This window comes from Ascaphus truei, chromosome 19 (genome assembly GCF_040206685.1).
Source record: "Ascaphus truei isolate aAscTru1 chromosome 19, aAscTru1.hap1, whole genome shotgun sequence".
Taxonomy (NCBI): Eukaryota; Metazoa; Chordata; class Amphibia; order Anura; family Ascaphidae; genus Ascaphus; species Ascaphus truei.
The window spans coordinates 6681643-6703223 of record NC_134501.1 but is presented as its reverse complement, the minus strand read 5'-3'; the positions used below and the strand labels follow the sequence as shown (position 1 = coordinate 6703223).

General features: G+C 43.9%; 1 protein-coding gene across 5 annotated transcripts; it reads left to right on the top strand.

The window, feature by feature from the left end:
• Positions 1–1567: 1567 nt before the first annotated feature.
• CA7 (carbonic anhydrase 7) lies at positions 1568–19616 on the top strand. Of its 5 annotated transcripts, none has more exons than XM_075576393.1 (8): positions 1568–1672; positions 6453–6650; positions 9114–9232; positions 10448–10543; positions 11238–11300; positions 11878–11943; positions 16013–16168; positions 18524–19616. In XM_075576393.1, the coding sequence occupies exons 1-8, from the start codon at positions 1585–1587 to the stop codon at positions 18650–18652; spliced, it is 915 nt and encodes a 304-aa protein (XP_075432508.1). In that variant the 5' UTR covers positions 1568–1584; the 3' UTR covers positions 18653–19616. The 5 variants fall into 5 exon arrangements, with proteins under 5 accessions (XP_075432508.1, XP_075432510.1, XP_075432509.1 ...); XM_075576394.1 differs by lacking the exon at positions 1568–1672 and adding an exon at positions 1678–1814 and having other exon boundaries at positions 18524–19615; XM_075576395.1 differs by lacking the exon at positions 11878–11943 and having other exon boundaries at positions 18524–19615.
• The last annotated feature ends 1965 nt before the right edge of the window (positions 19617–21581 follow it).

The following is a 21581-nucleotide window of genomic DNA, read 5'->3' as shown; positions in this document are numbered from 1 at the left end:
GATTGATTGAAACGGAAAGGCGGCCATTTAATTAATTCTAGGAAGCAGGATCATTGTTGATCGATCACGACACAACGTTTCGATTGGCAGTTTATATTAAAACAAAAAAATATATATATAGATAGCAAATGAGTATATTACTGTATGCTCATTTGCATGCAAATGAGCATACAGTAATATATCCATTTGCTATATGCTTTATTGTGGAGGGTTTTTGTCACTTTTTTTACCCACCATGACTTAACCATATATATTATTATTATTATTTTTTTTGTGCCGCGTGGATTGCTTCTTTAAAAATAAAAATGTTTCTTAATCTCTAGCGTGTGAATTTAACATGGTAACCTTTGGACTGCGCTGGGCTCTGGAGAGAGCTCCATGTTAAACTCCTTTACACCTAATATTTCTAATGCTTCTATCTCCTGACTGGAACGTCAGATTTAAAAAAAATAAAAGCAGCATTGGAAAAAAATAAGAAGAGATCTCCAAGTACATAAAAATAAAACAAAAATGAAAACAACATGGCAGGATCGGATGTCGTGTTTGTATGACAGACAGATCCGCTGAACTCCACGCATTATATGTTATGTGAACCGCAAATTCTTCCCACTCCTCCGACTGACACGTCCCAAATTTCCAGCTGAGCAACACCCGCCGGAAAAGATGCAAAGGACCTCGATACACTGATACACACTGATGCTAAAATGTGTGCGGAAGCGGACCCCGTGGATTTTAAAAAGACCCATACTCATTGAAAGCAGAAATAATGCATTTGAAAGCAACAACCCCCTCTAACTAAATACCCCCCCCCCTTTTTCTTCTTCTTACAGGATTGAAACGGGGGGGCGAGGGGCTGTCTGGAGCTGAACCGCGCTATTCCCAGCCCGGTTCCCGAGAAGTTACCGGTATTTCTCCCTGGTTTTTAAAGGGGATTTAAATGGTCGTCCAATAGATAGCCGCAACCGATGATGTCACGGGTTCCTATTGATCCGAGATTTGCGGTCACTGTGTTTCCCTTGGAGGGAGATTTGCACCTGGTATCTTCACCTGTAAGCCAGGCTTTTTTTTTCCCCAGGGGGAACGCAGTCCCTGTACCTTTTTATTTATTTATTTTATAGCCCACATCGTAAATGTTATAGCATTAATGTAACATCTAAACAAGCTAATTTGGATATGTTTTATAGAACAATTATTATTGACAAAAATAATAACATGGATAGATTCGAGTCAATTTTGTAATGTGAATAAATGTGTATATTCCGGCTCATGTCCCAAGAATAATTTCCACGCCGGTCCCATCCTCACGGCGGAGTTCCCTCGCCTTTTTATCTAGAAAAAAAACCTTGCGCCCCGTAAATTTCTCTGGATCTTATCATAGCTCAGCTCTGCCAAGACCCCCCCATGGGTTCCAAAAAAATGGGATGTAAAAAACCCGGGTAGGAGAAATTGCGGTGTCCTATTTTAGTCTGGTAGATCCTCAAGCCTCACTCTTTTAGGTTGATGAGAAGTACACGGATACCACGCATTATCTTTCCACATCCTGCTATCTGCTGAATCCCTAGTGGGAGGAGAACTGAAGCATGAATGCTTCTCGCCTGTGGGCAGTGCCTGTGTCCCTCCTGTGATAAGCTGAGCTGGTCCCCCTGCTGTCACGTTAAGAGGCTGATCTCAGGTACTGTGGTGCTAAGGCATTTATAAAGGAGGCAGCAGGTACAGCTCCAGAGACGCTTATTGCCAAGGAAGGGGAGGGGAGCCTGGGTGTGTGACTGTGACAATGACTGGCCATCACTGCTGGGGATACGGTGAAGAAGACGGTAATACCCCTTCTAATCTCTTGTTTCTTTACAGCAGCGCTGCCTGATCCTCTCCGCGCTGGTCACATTCCTCAGTGCATTAGCACCAGACAGGCACAGAACAGGCTGGGCTCTATTTACTCATCTATGAGCGCAGCCACCTGCTTGCTTTAATAAGACATATATCCCGTGAAGAGAGCACTTTCAGAGTTAGGTTACCAACTGCAAACCGTCCCCTTATAGGGTGTATTTCCCTATTACATTTAGGAAATCCAGGGGGATTAAATGCATTATGTATTCATTCTTTATGGCCATGTATAGGTAGTGCCTTATGCTTTCATGAGATAGTATGTTAGAAAACATGTACTGTTCAGTCCCATTAGCAGAAGCAACATTTGCTGCTGAGTTCAGGGTGTCAGGGGTTAACTATATTCTGTACTGTATGACAATATATATATATATATATATATATATATATATATATATATATATATATATATATATTTACATGCATACATACATACACACACAGTGCTTTTTTTCTAGAAAAAAAGGCGAGGGAACCCCGACGTGAGGATGGGACCGGCGGGGAAATTACTCTCGGACATGCGCAGTAATATACACATTTATTCACATCACATTCAAAACCGTTGCGAATCTATGTTATTATTTTTTTGATAAAGGCTCCAGAGGATAGCCGAAATGTCGGGCCAATAAAAGACATTATTTGCATTTTATGGTGCGCCTATCGCTGGGTTATTTTTGTACAGTACCTTACAGGTACTCTGATAGCATGTCCTCCCCAGTAGTCTGGTCTATACTATGTAAGCGTGTGCCTCAATCCCTTCACAATGTTGTGTGTATATGTGTATATGTATACACACACACATTCCTTCTGCTGCCAAAGGACACATTGCCTGGCTGTGTGTTGCAAGCCTCTCTGGCAGTGAAAGGGTTAAGCAGAATCGTGGGGGGGGGGGGGGAGAGAATTAGTTTAACCACTTCACTGCCAGGTGGTCCCGCAACCCACTCATACCGTCAGCTTCCTAAAAGAAAAAGGAGTGAGTTTAAAATGAGTTGACGAGGAATCCCAGTCAGTTATGCACGGGAACGTGATTATTCTCCTGCGTTCCCCAGCAGATTAACAGAAATCAGGATTAACTGTGAGCTGCCTTGGGTTGGGGGGATTTCAATGTTTCCTTGCAGTCCTGCGTTCTCAGAGCACGGGTAAATACACGAAGCTGGCACGCGCGCGCACGGCTCTGGTGCGGCGGGCGAATGAACGGCTTTGCTTTTCTTAAGTCGATTTGGCGTTTTTGTCGCGAATGTGCCCACTTGCTCCAGAAGGCGCAAAACTGCATTAAAAATGGTAGAACGGCAAACTTTTTCTGGTTTGCGAACTTTAGTGACGCGATTTGCACGCCTGGCTCCTGCACGCACGCGTGTGTCGCTGCGTCTCTAATGCTGTCCCTTGGTTTCGGAATGCAGGGGGGTTTTTTTTGCCTGGCTGGTGCAGGTCTCCAAAAGCATGCATAATACAAGCAAAATAACCGCAGGGAATACATGTTTCAATGGGTAATATTTCCCTGAGCTTCTCAGCAGAAAGGAAATGGAAAGATATGAGTAATAAGTAAAGGGTCAGCGTTCGGTGCCACATGGATAATATCACCGATGTCTTGCTATGCAAAGATGTGTAGAAATCTCATCTCTTTTTTTTATTTATTTTTTTACGTTTATGGGCACAGGCGAGACACGTGAGGGTTTTTTAAAACTCTGTGGGGGTTATGCACACAGCAGTGATAAGTCTTTTTAAGTGAGATAAATGCCTTTATTTCTCAATATTGCGTGTAGCGTGATTCGCAAAGTAGTGATAACACTGCAGTATCGCACTTAAAAGGCTTTTTATCATCAAAACACAGACATTGCTAAAAAAAAATGCGCCATAAATTGCGCCATAAAGCACTTATCTCACTTAAAAACACTTATCACTGCTTTGTGTATAACCCCCTGTAGATATTATTTATCTATGAAGAAATGTCATGTTGGTCCATTAAAAGCCAGGTAACAAAACCTACCAAAAATGTACAGTTCTGCGGGCGCTGCAGGTACAAGACCTTTAAACTTTAAATCTGTTTCCGTGACCGCAGAAAGTTTGGACATTTTTATTCAAAATGACGTTTTTCTTGAAAACTGCCTTCACTTCTGGGTACTATTTATCATAGAAAATTATGCTCAAACATGCTCAAAATAGCAACATTTTACGAAGCCCGTAGAAAAGGCTATATTTTAAATATAAGCCATAAATCCGCCTGCTTATGTATAGTATTTAATAGCTGAGTGGAATTCTACATGTGCTGGGTTTTGGGGAAGTTTGCTATTTGCATAAAAAGTTACAAATGTCCCAAATTCAAGAGTTTTGTGAATGTTTTTCCCCATTGCTGTGTATGAGCAATGTACATAAAGCTATGTTACTGTACAAGCATTGCACAAAAGGGTAATATAGTCACACAAGCCAATTTGTCCTACGTATTGCGAGAGATTTAAATGCAAATGTCTCATTTTTCTACCTAACCCATAATGCAGGGGTTCTCAACTCCAGTCCTCAACCCCCCAACCCCCCCCCCCCCCCCAACAGGTCAGGTTTCCAGGTTGTCCCTGCTTCAGCACAGGAGGCTTAACCAGATTGAGCCACCTGTGATATCTTTAAAACCTGACCTGTTTGAGGGGGTCTTGTGGACTGAAGTTGGCCTCCCCTGCCCATAGTGTGTTTCTGCCCCTTACAACACTGAAAGGGTTAACAAAACAGTCTCTACCATAATCACTATTGCCCTCTTTTTTTTTTTTATAGAGCCGTTTATTCCAATAACCTTCAAGCTCTCTATAAAAAGAGATATTTGGCTGTAAGGTTGTTAATTCCACTAGAGCAGAAGTCAGCAGGTGTCTTTAAACTCATTAAGTACAATATGGAATAAATTACCTACAATCTGACTTCCTGCTGTTATCATTGTGCCCGACTTCTAGGAAGCTGTAAAGACTTTAAGACTGGCATTCAGGTCGGCAGAATTGAATAGAGGGATTTAGCAACGGCGATGCCCCCTCGATTTAAATGGAAGGGAAGAATTTTAATATGGTTTCGAAATTTGGTGAAGAATGTTGTCTGGAATATAATGCCATCTACAGTCCGGTGTACTCCGCCGCCCGAAATCTCACACGTGTTTATCGTTAATCCTCGTTAGAATGTGTTGTGGTGTTGTGGTTAATATAACATTTCCTGAAAGTCACCCATCTTCCCCCAGCTCTGAAATAAAGTAACCAACAAGATCAATACCCTGCATTAGGTGTCACGCCAAAAAATACCCTACTAATATGATATGCTGCGGAGGAAGCACTGTATGCTAAGAGATAAAGGGGACGAGCAGGGCTGCAGACCTGGCTGGGACATATGAATGTGCTCACATGAGATACTTTTATTTGCTGTACATTGTACGGTGGAGGATTCCGGTCACTTTTTTAATAGCCATAACTTATTGTGTCTGGTCGTAACCACTTCCAGTTTCACATTGGAAAGCCCGTGGCCTCACACTGATGAGACCCAAAAGGTCAAAACAGCGGTTTGTGAGTAGGATTACCGGCGTAATGTTTATGGGCACGAAGAATACACATCTCATTTCATCAGGACAGTAGTTACCCGATGAAGGACCCGGAGAGGTTTCGAAAGCGGGTAACATCAACTACTTGTTGGTCCAATAAAAAGTACCATACCCCTACTCCCTCTCCCTCCTCTGTTACTACATGGAAGAGAGGACCAACACGGCTCCCTACCCTTCTGTGCCGACTCCTCACCCTTCTTTGCCGGCTCCCCACCCTTCTTTGCCGGCTCCCCACCCTTCTGTGCCGACTCCTCACCCTTCTGTGCCGGCTCCCCACCCTTCTGTGCCGGCTCCCCACCCTTCTTTGCCGGCTCCCCATCCTTCTTTGCCGGCTCCCACCCTTCTTTTCCGGCTCCTCATCCTTCTTTGCCGGCTCCTCACCTTTCTTTGCCGGCTCCTCATCCTTCTTTGCCGGCCCCCCACCCTTCTTTGCCGGCTCCCACCCTTCTTTGCCGGCTCCACACCCTTCTTTGCCGGCTCCCCACCCTTCTTTGCCGGCTCCACACCCTTCTTTGCCGGCTCCACACCCTTCTTTGCCAGCTCCCCACCCTTCTTTGCAAGCTCCCCACCCTTCTTTGCATGACACTAGTGAGGTCCTATTTGTCGGAATAGCTTCCTCAGTAACGACTCATTTATGTTCTCTCCGGTCTAACCGGAGATTTGTTCCAAACCGGGACCGGTAGAGATTGTAACCTCAAGTAGAACAGAAAATAATGGCCCCAAACTCAAAAATGTGATGGAACCACTAGCGCCTCCTTTTGCTCTACGTAACCGCACGCCAAACCCAATGCCATGCATATACCGCAAAGAGACAAATCGGATTATACATGGAAACTGTTACACGCATGTTCACAATTTGTCTGAAGTTTGTTCTTTTTACCGGGTAACCAAAGCAGGGTGGGGAGCCGTGTTCCACGTAGTAACAAAGGATGGAGAAGGAGGAGGGGGTGTCTCTTACTGGGTAAGAGAACATTAAAAAGTATTCACCTCTTTCTGCTTCTATTCCTAGGACCCTCCGAATGGCACCGGTTGTACCCCATAGCCCAGGGAAATCGCCAGTCTCCCATTGATATAGTCTCCGGTCAGGCGGTTTTCAACCCCAGTCTAAAACCTCTGGTTGTTTCCTACGAGCAGTGCACATCCATCAACATCTCAAACAATGGCCATTCCGTCATGGTGGAGTTTGATGACAAAGATGACAAGACAGGTGAGATCTGCAGGCGGAAAAATTGGGAGCACAGCTTAACTAAATCATAGGACATCTGCTCTGCTGGGCAATGTATGGGAACTCATGGAAAAACAATGCAACTACAGTAGGTGTCTGTCTCATATGAGCGTTATTGCCGACATGACTCTGTGCCACCATGAGCCTCCAGTCCAGTCCTTGTTTCTAACTTTAATCACAGGTTTAAAAGATGATATAAAAATGTTATGACTTCATTGTTTTCTCAAGACACCAATCGCCATTAAACAGACTGTTAAGTACTTTGCGCCTACACGGAACATAAAGGCACCAAAACTTTGAGTCAATAAATATATGTTTAGCTAATTCTGACTAGCCTATTGCAGGGATGGCCAACTCCAGTCCTCAAGGGCCACCAACAGGTCAGGTTTTCAGGCTATCCCTCTTTCAGAACAGGTGGCTCAATCAGTCACACCGTCAAAGACTGAGCCACCTGTGCTGAAGCAGGGATACCCCTACTACCTGGCCTGTTGGTGGCCCTTGAGGACTGGCGTTGGCCATCCCTGGCCTATTGTCTTCATATAATTACCTGTAATAAATGGCAGACTCCTTCATCACGGATAGTGGGAATACGCCTATTTCATGCCATTTCACACTGATCGTGCTAAGGAGAGTTATTTTGATACCATATTCAACTTTATAACCCATAATATTTGAGGTGTGATCTTTAAAAAACCTGAAACACAGTCCCTGGAATGAGCCGGTCCCTACAGAAGTCTGAATCACACATTCATACAGAAGCTTAATATTCTGCATCACAAACTGACAATTAAATCCAGACACTAGTAACCAGGTGTTTTCTCAAGAAACGGATTTATAAAGGTGAAGAAAGAAGAGAGCACACTGGGGTGGGGAGTGGTTCTTTTGCGTTTAGTGTAAAGAAAACGTGCATGGTGTGTTTTTTGACTTTTGTCGTCCTGACGCCTTAGAGATCAGTTACAAACAGGATCAGGTTTCCCATGCATTGTTCTAATGAATCGATCCTCTGTTTAAAAATGCAGCTTTTCCCCGGCACAGCGTTTTCTCCAGGTAGACATTCTACAAACGTATGCTGTTAGAAGCATTGGTGCTGTGCTTAGGTGCAGGCAAGAACAGCACCGTAGAACTATGAGCAAACGCTTTGTAAAAGGCTTTTTGTGAGTAGGGCTGCTGGCTCTGCACTTCTGTAAGCCTGGCTGTGCTTGAAAGCTGTGTAATGCGGCAGGCACAAGCTTATAGGGGTCCATGTTAAAATGGATTAGGAGCAAAAAGGTGACAGTGTGCTCATTTGCATGGCATTACCCAGAATCCCTGGCTGGAATCATTGTATGCTATGAGATAATGGGGAAAGGCAAGGTTGCAGACCTGCCTGAGACATGTGCAGGTACTCGCCAGTGATATTTGTATTTAAAGGGCTTATAGTATATTATTGCCAAGATAAATGAAGAAGTTCTTATTATTTTTTTTTTTTTTAAATCTATCCATTCTTAAAAAGTGAAAGTTTGTGTTTGTAACTAACACATTTCCACCAGCATTATTAGTAGTGGAGATTTGTGTTGGTGAAATCCTTTTTTTTATGGAACAAAAATAGGGGTTTTTCATAAATATAATAGTGTATGGGGAAGTTTCAACCCTCTCCCATTAAAGCCCTACACAGGCTATGACATATTGTAGTTCTCTGGCGTTGATGGATTAGAAGGTATGCAACGTCCGATACATTTATTGCACTTAAATAAAAAACTAGTCTGTACCCTACACACCATCCTCATGCCTATTTACAGGTAAAATTAACTCCCAAATCTCTCTTTACTAGGGCTGTGGCTTTCTATTGCTACATTGGCTTGGGATGGGGTCTAACTATTCTTAATTAAAAGGTTTTTTTTTTTTTAACTCTTTTATTCCGGTTTGCTTTATTCCTTTTGCCATTTTTGGCAAAGGTTCCAGCGGGACATAATTACCTTCTGATAATTTCTCGCGTATGTTTCGGACTATATATAGTAAGAAGAAGATACGCCAGCTGGTAACTGTGGTTTCCCTGGTATATTTTAACCCTTTCAGTTCTGAGTAGTTTAAAGCAGCTGCAGTACTTATGATGTCTCTGAGTGAGCGCATCAAGGTTTGGTAATATACTTGGGGCTTAAGAAGGTTCCTTACAAACTACAAATTCAATGTTTCACAAATGTTTTTAATACCCAAGCAACCTTCTTAAGCTCCAAAAATGTGAAAGGATGAGGCATTGACACCAATCTGTCTTATTGTTAACGCCTAAAATAAGGTGTTTCCCAGGCGGTTAAATGGGTCATGAAATGCATTTAATGCATGAAAATGTCACTTTATGGGACGATAGAATCAGTTTATAGAATTCCATCTGTTACGTGGTGACATCCATCCCTCTCTCGGTGACTCATCACACGGACACAAAGTAACTTTCACGCCCCTGTTTCACAGTGATAAGTGGGGGTCCCCTTGAAGATTCATACAGACTGAAGCAATTCCATTTTCATTGGGGTACGAAGCACAATCAAGGATCAGAACATACCGTGGATGGGAAGTCATACCCCTGCGAGGTAACAATTGCTATGTAACTATAGATTACTGCATGAGTCTGGGCCAGCGTGTCTTGGAGTCAGGAAGGGATTTATTTTCCCCCTTATGAGACAGCATTAGATGATGTGTCACTTGGGTTTTTTGTTTGCCTTCCTATGGATCAATAAACTGTAAATACAAATTTAGGATAAGTATCTGTCGTCTAAATATAGCATTGATTGAACTTGATGGACATTGTCTTTTTTCAACCTCATCCACTACGCAACTATGTAACGGGTGTTACTGGTTAGCTGTGACGCTCTGCGAACGGTGCCGCGGTATCTTGGTGTGCCGTGGCTCTCTGCCAAGGGGGCCATAACACGAGGGGGAACCCCAGTCACTGCCTGGAGACATAGAGCCTGTAATCTGTATCTCCTCTCTCAGCGCGACACAGAGTAGAGAAAGAAGCCTCTTCGTCTCCAGACAATGCGGGATGCGCCATCTAAGCAGCTGACAGGGTTTAGGTGTGTGGGAAGGTAGCCGGGAAGAGGTGAGGGCATTGTGTGGGAAGAGGGAGAGGATGAAGGTGAGGGATTTGTGCGGTGAGGGGGAAGATGTGTGGTTTAAGTTAGAGAAGAGGAGGGATAAATGGGGAGTGGTGTGAATAAAAGGGTGAGTATGTGCGTGTGTGAGGGTGAATGTGGAGTATGTAAGACGGGGGTTGGAGACGTTGAGTATGGTGGTGCGTGGACGTGGGAGCGAGAAGTGGATGAGGGAGGTCTGAGGAGTGGGGGCCCCCAGAGATTTTTAAAAATCCTTCAGGGGTGCTCCTGCTTACATTTTTTTGAGAACTACTGATTTCTGGGCTATTAGTAAGAAGAATCCTATTCTAAGAGAGAAGTGTGCCTGAGAAGGAGAGGGGAGCAAGGAAGAGAGAATTCATCATATATATATGTGTATGTGTATATATATATATATATATCATCCCTTCCCCAGACAGCTAATATAGGCTTCTTATTTAAATGTATTCAATGTAACAGTGTGGGTAAAGCTGCAGGGTCACTTGAGATACGTGTCTAAGTATGTAAGAAATAGTGCTTTTGGTTATAACAATTGTGGTACTCTTGACCGCTGGCATTTATTAAGGCTTTGGGGTAAATAATAGCCCAAAAGAGGGCACACACAATGGTGTGACTGCATAGCGATCTTGCAATGACCCTTTACGTTTACATAAATGGTTTAATTCACCTTAACAGCTGCACTTGGTGCATTGGAATGCTGAGAAGTACCCCTCGTTCGGGGACGCTGCTGCTGCTGCAGATGGCCTGGCGGTAATTGGTATTTTTTTGGATGTGAGTATAATATGTACTTTGTGTTTACGTGACCTAGAAAAGAACCGGAAAACGTTCTATCAAAAGTTTTATCACCGTGTCAAATTCCTAACAGCCAGATAAAAATGTCTATTGAGTGTACTGTATATTAACAATGCAGAGGGTGGTTATTTAAATGACATATACCGGCATTACAGATATTACTTCTGGCAACGTATTACAAAGCAGGGAATCCAATGTGGTCACGAGCTTTATTCGTCAAGCTCCGTTACGCGTTATCGCACCCGAGCGAGCGTCAGCTGCCTTCCAAGTCAATGGAAGTTAACACTTAGTCAGGTACGTTACCCGTAACGGAGTTTGATGAATCTGGGGGTAGGAGTGTGCTTAGTAACACCGCACACACACACCCTCTGCTTCCACACCACCACTTCATGAGCAGCACGGGTGGGGAACACTTAGAAGGAAATCACTGCCCTGCAGAGCTAACAATCTAATCTTACCCCGTTATTGAAAAATCATGAAACTTTTAATAGCGGTGTAAAGAAATCAAATGTATTATTTAAACAGTATGAATCTAATAATTACATTTCAAACTTATTTCATATGGTCTAGTAATAAAAGGCTGCAGTTAGCATGATATGTTTGATCACAGAATGATTGTGGCTGGGTGTAAGCCAGATTGCACAGGTTGTACTCCCATATTATCCGTTTCCAGACTGGCGGGGAACACACGGGACTGAACAGGCTAACAGATGCACTATACATGGTGAAATTTAAAGTAAGTATCAGTCTTGCAAGCTTTCATTAATCAAATTGTGGGGGGGGGGGGCTGTAGGAATGTTTAAATGACATGGTCCTAACTAAACATCCTTGTGCTGGAAAACCTTCAATACGCAAAGCCACTTCCATGTAGTTAGAGGTGCAGGTAGCACTGGTTTTGGAACATATTAAACTCCGGGGGGTTTCAACTCCAGTCCTCAAGACCCCCCACTCCGCAACAGGTCAGGTTTTAAGGATATCCCTGCTTCAGCACAGGTGACTCAATCAGTGGCTCAGTCGAAGACTGCACCACCTGTGCTGAAGCTGGGATAACCTGACCTGTTTGGGGGGGGGGGGGTCTTGAGGACGGGATTTGAGCCCTCCTGATTGACTCCAATCTCTCTGCTTCCTGTAGAACTCTGCAGAGGCCCTATCTCCTACTGACTCAATGACCGGAAGCAATACTAATACATGTATTGTCCAGGCTTGGCGTGTGCAGCGGCCTTAACCCTTGCACAACCACAGGGAATGTCAACCTTGTTCTGCCTTCAGCTTTAAAAATGTTTGCACTACAATGAAGGTTTCTTCAAACACAGTGCAAGGTGAGACCCTCTTCTCAAACACAGTGCAAGGTGAGACCCTCTTCTCAAACACAGTGCAAGGTAAGACCCTCTCCTCAAACACAGTGCAAGGTGAGACCCTCTCCTCAAACACAGTGCAAGGTGAGACCCTCTCCTCAAACACAGTGCAAGGTGAGACCTTCTCCTCAAACACAGTGCAAGGTGAGACCCTCTCCTCAAACACAGTGCAAGGTGAGACCCTCTCTTCAAACACAGTGCAAGGTGAGACCCTCTCCTCAAACACAGTGCAAGGTGAGACCCTCTCCTCAAACACAGTGCAAGGTGAGACCCTCTCCTCAAACACAGTGCAAGGTGAGACCCTCTCCTCAAACACAGTGCAAGGTGAGACCTTCTCCTCAAACACAGTGCAAGGTGAGACCCTCTCCTCAAACACAGTGCAAGGTGAGACCTTCTCCTCAAACACAGTGCAAGGTGAGACCCTCTCCTCAAACACAGTGCAAGGTGAGACCCTCTCCTCAAACACAGTGCAAGGTGAGACCCTCTCCTCAAACACAGTGCAAGGTGAGACCCTCTCTTCAAACACAGTGCAAGGTGAGACCCTCTCCTCAAACACAGTGCAAGGTGAGACCCTCTCCTCAAACACAGTGCAAGGTGAGACCCTCTCCTCAAACACAGTGCAAGGTGAGACCCTCTCCTCAAACACAGTGCAAGTGGAGACCCTCTCCTCAAACACAGTGCAAGTGGAGACCCTCTCCTCAAACACAGGGCAAGGTGAGACCCTCTCCTCAAACACAGTGCAAGGTGAGACCCTCTCCTCAAACACAGTGCAAGGTGAGACCCTCTCCTCAAACACAGTGCAAGGTGAGACCTTCTCCTCAAACACAGTGCAAGTGGAGACCCTCTCCTCAAACACAGTGCAAGGTGAGACCCTCTCCTCAAACACAGTGCAAGTGGAGACCCTCTCCTCAAACACAGTGCAAGTGGAGACCCTCTCCTCAAACACAGTGCAAGTGGAGACCCTCTCCTCAAACACAGTGCAAGTGGAGACCCTCTCCTCAAACACAGTGCAAGGTGAGACCCTCTCCTCAAACACAGTGCAAGGTGAGACCCTCTCCTCAAACACAGTGCAAGGTGAGACCCTCTCCTCAAAAGCATTGACTGATTATTACTAAATAAGAAGTGCACAGCAAGCCAGTGGCGGCACTAACATTGGTGCTATAGGTGCAACTGACCACTGCCCAAGGACACTAAGGGATCCACTTCCCGTCTTTACCCAGGTGATCCACATTATCTGTCACGCTATGAATTCTGGGGCGAGATTTTTCAGTGCTCAGAATCCTTAGCGCTGCACATCCCGGCAAGTGCGGGGTCGGAGGGGGGCAAAAATAGCCTGGCATCGGGGTCCCCCTTTTTACTAGTTCCGGCACTGCAAGAAGACTGATTCAGTAGGGGACAAACAGCATCCCAATGCCTACAGTCAATCCTAAAGGTGTCAATATGTATAACATTTTATATCATTTCCCAGAATCCCTTGCTGCAGTGGAGATAATGGGGAAGTGCAGGGTTGCAGACCTGTCTGAGACATGTGACTGTGCTCACAAGGGGTATTTTTATTTGCTGTCATCTTTAGTAAATTGGCCACGTTACTACACTCTTAGGGGCCTGTTCGATGCGCTCTCAAGTTGCAGATCGCACTGTAAACAGTCACATTCAAGGCATTCGGAATTGTCTGAGATCGGCCGCGTTGGCTCTTATTGAATAAGTCCCAATATATGTTAGAGTTGGTTGAACATGTCCAGTCAGCCCATTAACCTCCAATCCATGGTAGTGTAACCAATATTGATGTCATAGTGAGATTCTAGCCTAGCCCTGGTTTCACCACAGACATGCAGGATTATGGTGAACCAAACTATAGCGGAATTAGTGTTTGCAAACAGGGAGATAGGTTGGGGCAGTGTGATGCAAGCAATATCCCCCAAAAAGCACGTCTCACTTCAAGTAACTCATCTGCCACTGAGGGTTTAAATAAGTCAATAACTGTTTTATACGGCTTGCTGCATCGCCTATTTATCACAACACAGATGAGAAATATATCCCCAATTCTTTGTAAGGTTTGACCAAAATCAACCTGCTCTAATTTCCGGTATTTATTTATTTATAAAAATGTGTTACCAGGAAATAATACATTGAGAGTTACCTCTCGTTTTCAGGTATGTCCTGGGCACAGAGTTACAATGACAAATATTTGGTTACAAATACATAGTTACAATGAGTGAAAAGGGTTATACATTATATACAAGACATATGCACTGTTAAAGATAATATATTATAGGTGTATGTAACAATTACAGACCAGATTAAACTGCGAGACAGCTTTAGTTTTGAAAGATCTTAGCCTGGTGGCGGCTGTGAGAGTCTCCGGCAGACTGTTCCAGTTTGGGGTGTAAGAAGCAGTAAATTATTAGCCGAGCGGAGTTCTTAATACAGATGAGTGCCATGTCAAAGAGGAAAAACAAACCCTTTTACACTCAGTAAATTGTGAGTATTTTCCTTAGGGAAGGCTGAGATATGAACACGTCAGCCTTCTGTATTTGCCACTTTACATCGTCACAAACCCATTCCCTTGTATTTTCCAATACCCCCAGGTGTAACTCCAGCTAGAAAAGCATTGGATATGCAGTGACTATTATTTTTTTTCTTTACCTCTTTGTGAATAACTGTGTATTCACCAAAGCAACGTGAGTAACGCCTGCACAGTGATATGCACGCCACTACATATAGTCTCATTGGGAAGTCTCTTATTTCTCTAATATTATGTTACTTTCTATTTACCCTATTCCAAAAATAGCCTCCTGAGAGCAGATGGGGTGGGGCTGTAAGCATTATACAGTGTTTGTAGGACACTAAACCTCAGCACCATGAACATTTACTCCATCGCAGAGAAAAATGTGCATTCGTTCTTTTATCTATATATCAAACGGAGTAAAGCAGTCTTCAGATTCAATCATGTACATTAGGCAAAAACTGACGTACAAATCGCATGAAGATGAACGGAGAGAATTCATCCCTCTTTTTACTCTCAGTTTAACAAGTTTAGAACATGACTGGAAGTAAACAAATCCTACTCAGAGTCAGATCTTGTTTAATAAAACTTTATTTCATATATTATCCCAATGGGACTCATAGCGCATCACAGTTACAGTACAGCACACGTTACGCAGCACATAGGAAGGTTACAGACACAGTCCCTGCCCAGATAAGTTTGCCATCTATGATTTCGGCGCCTGAGGCACAGGGAGATAAAGTGACTTGCCCAAGGTCACAAGGAGCCGACACCGGGAATTGAACCAGGTTCCCCTGCATCACTCAGTGTCAGTGTTTACAAAATCAGTGTCTTGACTCACTGAGCCGTAACTTGTATTGCTGACTGTCTCAAAGTTCTGTTGCTGAGATGATACAGAACCAATAGAACCAGATCATGTACCAATCGAGTCAGAAACTCCTGAACAAACTGCCAGTAGCACAACAACACATGCAGATCTGTTCCTGGACAAGTGGAATTGTCACAGAGTTTCATGTAGTTGATTTGCAAAAGCTCCCTGGTTGAGGCATTAAACCTTAACCTTTATATTAGTTCTGATCAATGTTTGAGCACAGTATCTTCAAGACCTCGAAAGGTTTCTTTATCGGGTATAAAACGTACCAAGGTCTGCAACCCAGACGCTCACTTTATCAAGCACTGAAATTACTTAAACATTGGAATTCATAAACATTTATCTTCCCATAACAATATCAGCCCATTGCAGACATGTTTTTCCGTATTCTTGCACAGTACTGAGGTCGAAAACAAGAATATTGCTAAGAATCAGAATATATTTAGCAGGAAATAACCAGTGAGACTCTTATCTCACTGCTGAGCGCTACTGTTAGAAGGGTGTTGCTTAATTGCTGCACTTAAGAGTTCAGGACCTGCCAGCAATTGCATTTTAATTGCTTACATGACGTGTTTTTCCTGTAACCAGGCGTGCCTGCAACAGTTATCATTCCTTGTCTGAAGTCAAATAGGAGACAGCTTTAACAGTTTTCCACCAATGTTTGCCTTGGAATGATTGGATCACATTTACACGTCTGAGTTGCTATTGTGTTTCAGGGAACCAAAGCTCAGTTTGATAACTTCAATCCAAAATGCCTGCTGCCTTCAAAGATAGAATACTGGACCTACCCCGGTTCCCTGACAACGCCCCCCCTGCATGAAAGTGTCGTATGGATTGTTCTCAAAGAGCCCATCAGGGTTTCTGAAAAACAGGTGAGCAGAACAATTAAGAGCAGAGAGTCCGAGCAGTGCTGATTACAACTGGATGGAATAATGCTGACTTCATTGCGTAACACTCATTTTAAGTCTGTGACAGGCCTTTAAAGTTCTGTGTATGGCTCTGTGTGCACTGTAGGACAGGAGTGGCCAACTCCAGTCCCCAGCGGCCACCAACTGGTCAGGTTTTCAGGATATCCCTGCTTCAGCACAGGTGGCTGAGTCGTTGACTGGAGTTGGCCACCCCTGCTGTAGGACTATGCAAAATACATATACTTCACTATAACCGTATACAGTTTAAATATAGAGCCTTTATTATTTTTTGGAGACATTCTGTCAGTGTGTTTCTGAAATCCCTTACACAATGAAAAATGTTTTATTAAAGCCAAGTTTTGCATTAATAATTCTCCTGATGAAGTGATCCCAATCACGAAACGCGTAGGGATAAGTGCATCCCTTAGCTGTACACCAGTACCTTTCGGAGGAGCTGCGGTTTCTCCTTCAGTCCGCTCATACAAGCTACCGGGATAGAGCGCATTATTAAAGTTCCTTCCAACGTCATTACAAAATGGACCATGAGAAGATTAAACTCTGTACCTGATTGTCATGATAATATCATGATATAATAAGTATTTTAATCAATATGGTGCTTCAGGGCTTAGCGTTGGGTTCACATTTTGTTTAAAAATACAAGAATTGTTTTTATGACCTGTCACGACAGGTCTGGGTTGTACAGAACTGAGGTTATCTCGAGTCGGTATCTGCTTTGCCGGAGATGGAAATAAAATATGGTCTTCCTGACACTAGAAATAAACAAAATGGTTTAAAGGCCCCTTCAAAGGCATTCCCTGGGGGTTCTGCAAGGTTCAGGGGGCTTGGCTAAGAAGGTATTCCACAGAAGAGTACATTTATTAAAAATGTGGATATCGTGGGATGATGTCTTCTCTGAAGAATAACGAATAGATATTCGTAACAGTTGTGATGAGACGGATATCTTAAGGACAACCCCTTCATGTTTAGAAGATGGCATGGGACAGAAAGTCATTTGTCGCTCAAACTTAGGACCAAGCTAATATTAGTCTCGTCACATTCGGCAAACTGTCCTGAACCTATTGGTATGAATCACGTTATTCCAAGTATTATGGCCACAATATTATGAGGCTTTTCATATATTCAGACAACATTTAAACGTCACAAGAAAGGTTTTTTCATTCTTTCAAGTCGTAAATGTCATGAGGGCTGATTGATGTAAAGCGGTGGGGTTTGTGTGTGTTTCAGTGCAGAAGGTCTGGACATAAATGTTGGTATGTGTGAATAGAAAATTAGATTTCAACTAAGGGAGCGTCCATGCAGGAGCAGGTGAAATCTCAATTTCCACTCAAGACCCTTTGGGAAAAGAGCTGATTAATGTTAGACGGTTATGTAAGTTAGATTCTTTGTTTATCTTTTATCTTAAGAAACTTTCCTGCATTTGTTGTAACTGTATGTTCTTGTAATAATCTTTTTCTGTAATCTAAGCACTCTATTTTGAATATTAAAGCCAAACTTTTATAAGTGATGCTTTGGGCTCTGATTGAACTGTTGCATGCTTTGTATAGAGTATTTTCATGTCCGGACACATTTTGCTACAACAGGTGTGTGTTTTAAGAGCATAGTTTTTCTTTAATAAACAGGGACGGAAGACCCTGACAGATACATATTTTGCCTGCGTTTTATCTCTGGTGGTGGCAGATAGATATGATTGCAATTGAGTAACGGGTAAATATGACCTCATTTGAAGTACCTTTCGCAGGAGAAAGGTGAGTTGGCTAGAGTAGCCGTGTATTAACCCTGGTGGCATATCTTAGTCACGTGCTCAAAAGGGTGCCATACGTGACAGATAGTATATTGGGACGAATTGAGGGGAGGTATTGTTCATTTGTGGGACCTTTGCGGAAAGTGAAAAGTGTGTTAGCTATGTAGCTGTGTATTAACGCTTGTCCCATGTACAGGTCACATGCTCACAGGTGTGCCGTACGTGACACTGATCACTATTTGATTAATGAATTAAATATTAATCACTTGTTTGCCTTCAGATTATAAACAGTGTCGAGCTCAGAGCAAGAAGTGACTACCACTTACGGCAAAGGATTTCTTTGCTCACATCAAAGGATTTCATGGTGTACATTCAGGGCAGGCTGTATACTGTATGAACATCAGCTGCTCCCTCGGCACACATGTGAAAGCTCCGATCAGGGAGATTTAGGATGTCAATGTGGGAGACCTCTTATCGGGGCACAGTGCCTTAGTCAGAAGGTTACACCTAATCCTTTTGAATGGTCTTTTCCACTATAATGTACTTTGTTTTCACAGATGGAGAAGTTCAGAAAAACACTGCTCTTTACCGGAGAAGAGGAAGATGAACGTATTCATATGGTGAACAATTTCCGTCCGCCACAGCCACTCAAGGGAAGGAAAGTACAGTCGTCTTTCAAATGCTAACGTGGCCAACAATTACTACCCGACAGTGACCATCACAGAGCTTCCATTCCAGCAGAGACCAAACTGATACTTCCAGCTTCCTGGAACTACTTATACTGCCTTATTTCATTTTGCAATAACAGACCATGGTTGTTCCTTCTATGCCATTGGTGGGCAACAGGTGGCCCTCGGAGGATTAACCTTTGGCCCCCAATCACTAGCCGCCCTAGCCGCGTGCCCTTCCCAGTGTAGAGGGAGCTGGGATGTTGCTGGCATGAATCAAAGCTTCTCGCTCCTTCTGCTGCTTATTGACGATGTGCGATGATAAATACAGTCCTGTCCCTCTCCTCTCCGGTGCTAATCACTAGTTCCCATTGTAAGAAGAGGAGTGGGACAGTATTCACCAGCACACCAGCATTAAGCAGCTGACCAGAGCGGGGAGAAGCTCCTACCCATAGCTGCCATATCCCTTATGCCTGTGCACCGTGTGTTTGTGTGTGTATGTATATGTATGTATATATATATGTATGTATATGTATATGTATGTATATGTATATGTATGTATATATATATATGTATATGTATGTATATGTATATGTATGTATGTATATGTGTGTGTATGTATATGTATATGTATGTATGTATATATGTATATGTGTGTGTATGTATATGTATGTGTATATATATACACATGTAGAGGTATCAGTACCGTGTTAGCCGAGCTTCAATAATCAAAAAATAAATAGATGATACCGTTCTGTGGCTAACGAAATGCTTTTATTTGTGCGAGCTTTCGAGATACACTGATCTCTTCTTCCGGCGATGTTACAATGAATGAAGCAAAACACCTCTAGCCATAAAACACATCCACACCGGGGGAAGGACCAGCACAGATAACATTCCAAGAGACACTGTTTTTAAGTTTTCCTTGCTTCATTCATTGTAACATCGCCGGAAGAAGAGATCAGTGTATCTCGAAAGCTCGCACAAATAAAAGCATTTCGTTAGCCACAGAACGGTATCATCTATTTATTTTTTGATTATATATATATATATATAAACACACACACACACACACACACACACACACACACACACACGTGTATATATATATATGTATATATATGTGCGTCCTGCTTGGCTTCTCAATAGCCCTCAAAGTATATAATGTCATGACCTATAACAGATGTGATTGCTGCGGTTAGGGGTTGGATCACTTTATTCAGTGCCTTATGTCAGGGGTGCGCAAACTTTGTGAGCTGCGCCCCCCTGTCTGCCAGCCCCTGTGCTTGCGCCTCCCCCCTTACCTAAAATCCGGCTTCAGATGACGCACGGGGTCACGTGACCCGCGGCGCCATTTGACGAGCGTTGCCATGGCGATGCATCATGTCACATGACCCCGCAGCGTCCTTTCACATTCCGTTGTCATGGCAACGCATCACCGAAGACAAGGTAGGAGACACTGTAGAGGCCTCACGCGATCCCCCGGCACTTTATTTAAATGCCATGGGGAAGAGCGCGGGGCCTCTGCAGCCGTCGTGCCCCCCCCCCCAAATCTTGCGTCCCCCCACTTTGCGCACCCCTATCTTATGTAGATCTATCTAATTTTAGAAAGGTGGGCGTGTAGCTTGTAATGCAGCGGGTGGGCAACATAACTAGAAGATAGAAAGAAAGTGATGAAATGAGCGGGTAATCGTTAGAATGTAACGAGTCGCATAGTTTGTGCTGTCGCTAACGAGGGATTGAAGGTTCCTATCGGTGGCGTTTTCCAGCACTGGTGAATATCTTGCCCTTCACACTCTGTGGCACGGGATGAGACGTGTGACCCCACTGTGCTCACTGCGGCCAGTCTGCCAGCTGGAGGCACCCCAAAGATATCCTATTGGCTGCCAGTGCCATGGACTTGCAAGGAAGGCCGCAGGCTGCCAGTCCTGCCATGTTATTGTACATCCTCCACTGGACATTGGTACTGATTACCTACGTCCAGCGGCGGATTTGAAGATACCGCGCCCCTATGCTCTGGCGCCGCCCCCCTCCTGAACTGCAGCGTCAAATGACGCGGCGGATGTCACCAACGTGACGTCGCATGGTGGCGCGTTGCCATCGTAACGCAAAGCCATTTGACGCTGCGGTCAGAAGGAGGGCGGTCGTAAGGAGGTGGCCGCCACCACAGCTCAGTGACTTCCCATCAGACCCATCAGGCCCGAGAGCTCAGCAAAAGTATATGGGGGCGGACATTTTTGCCGCCCCGGGCCTGACGGGAAATCCGCCACTGTCTATGGGTCACATTTGATGGAGCACTTCTATAGCGCCACCTAGTCAACCACTTACCTGAAAGTAGGCGACGCCACCACTTCGTAGCGATGGATCCTTTGTTCCCTTAACCACCATTTAAAGGGATTTCATATAGAACAGGCGTTCCCAACTCCGGTCCCCAACTCAGTCAGCTCCATGACTGAACCACCTGTGCTGAAGCAGGGATGTACTTAAAACCTGGTCTGCCGGGGGTTCTTGAGGGCTGGAGCTGGGAATGGAAACTGTACTGCCCGTCCCAAAGGAAATGTAGTAGAAATAATGCTTCAGAACGAGTGTATATAATTTTAGCTATTTATATTTGGGATGCAGATAGAAACGGCGTAAAATAATTGCTGAGGAGAATTACAAAGTGAGCTGCCGAGAGAGACCTCAATCAGCGTTCAGAAATAAGGCGTTATCACAGCGTGAAAATGATCTGAAGGAGAAAGGGTCGAATAAAACGCTGTACTTAATGATCGGGATTAAACTGAACTATTGTGGGTGTAAAATTCCTTAATCACAATGATCTGGTGACAATGCAATAGTTAAGAATATCAGTGTCAATGTGAAAATAAATTATGTTTTTTTTCTAAACATTACTTTTGTTCCCTATTTCAGCATGTATTGTGATAAACAAATGATTGCAATAAAATAC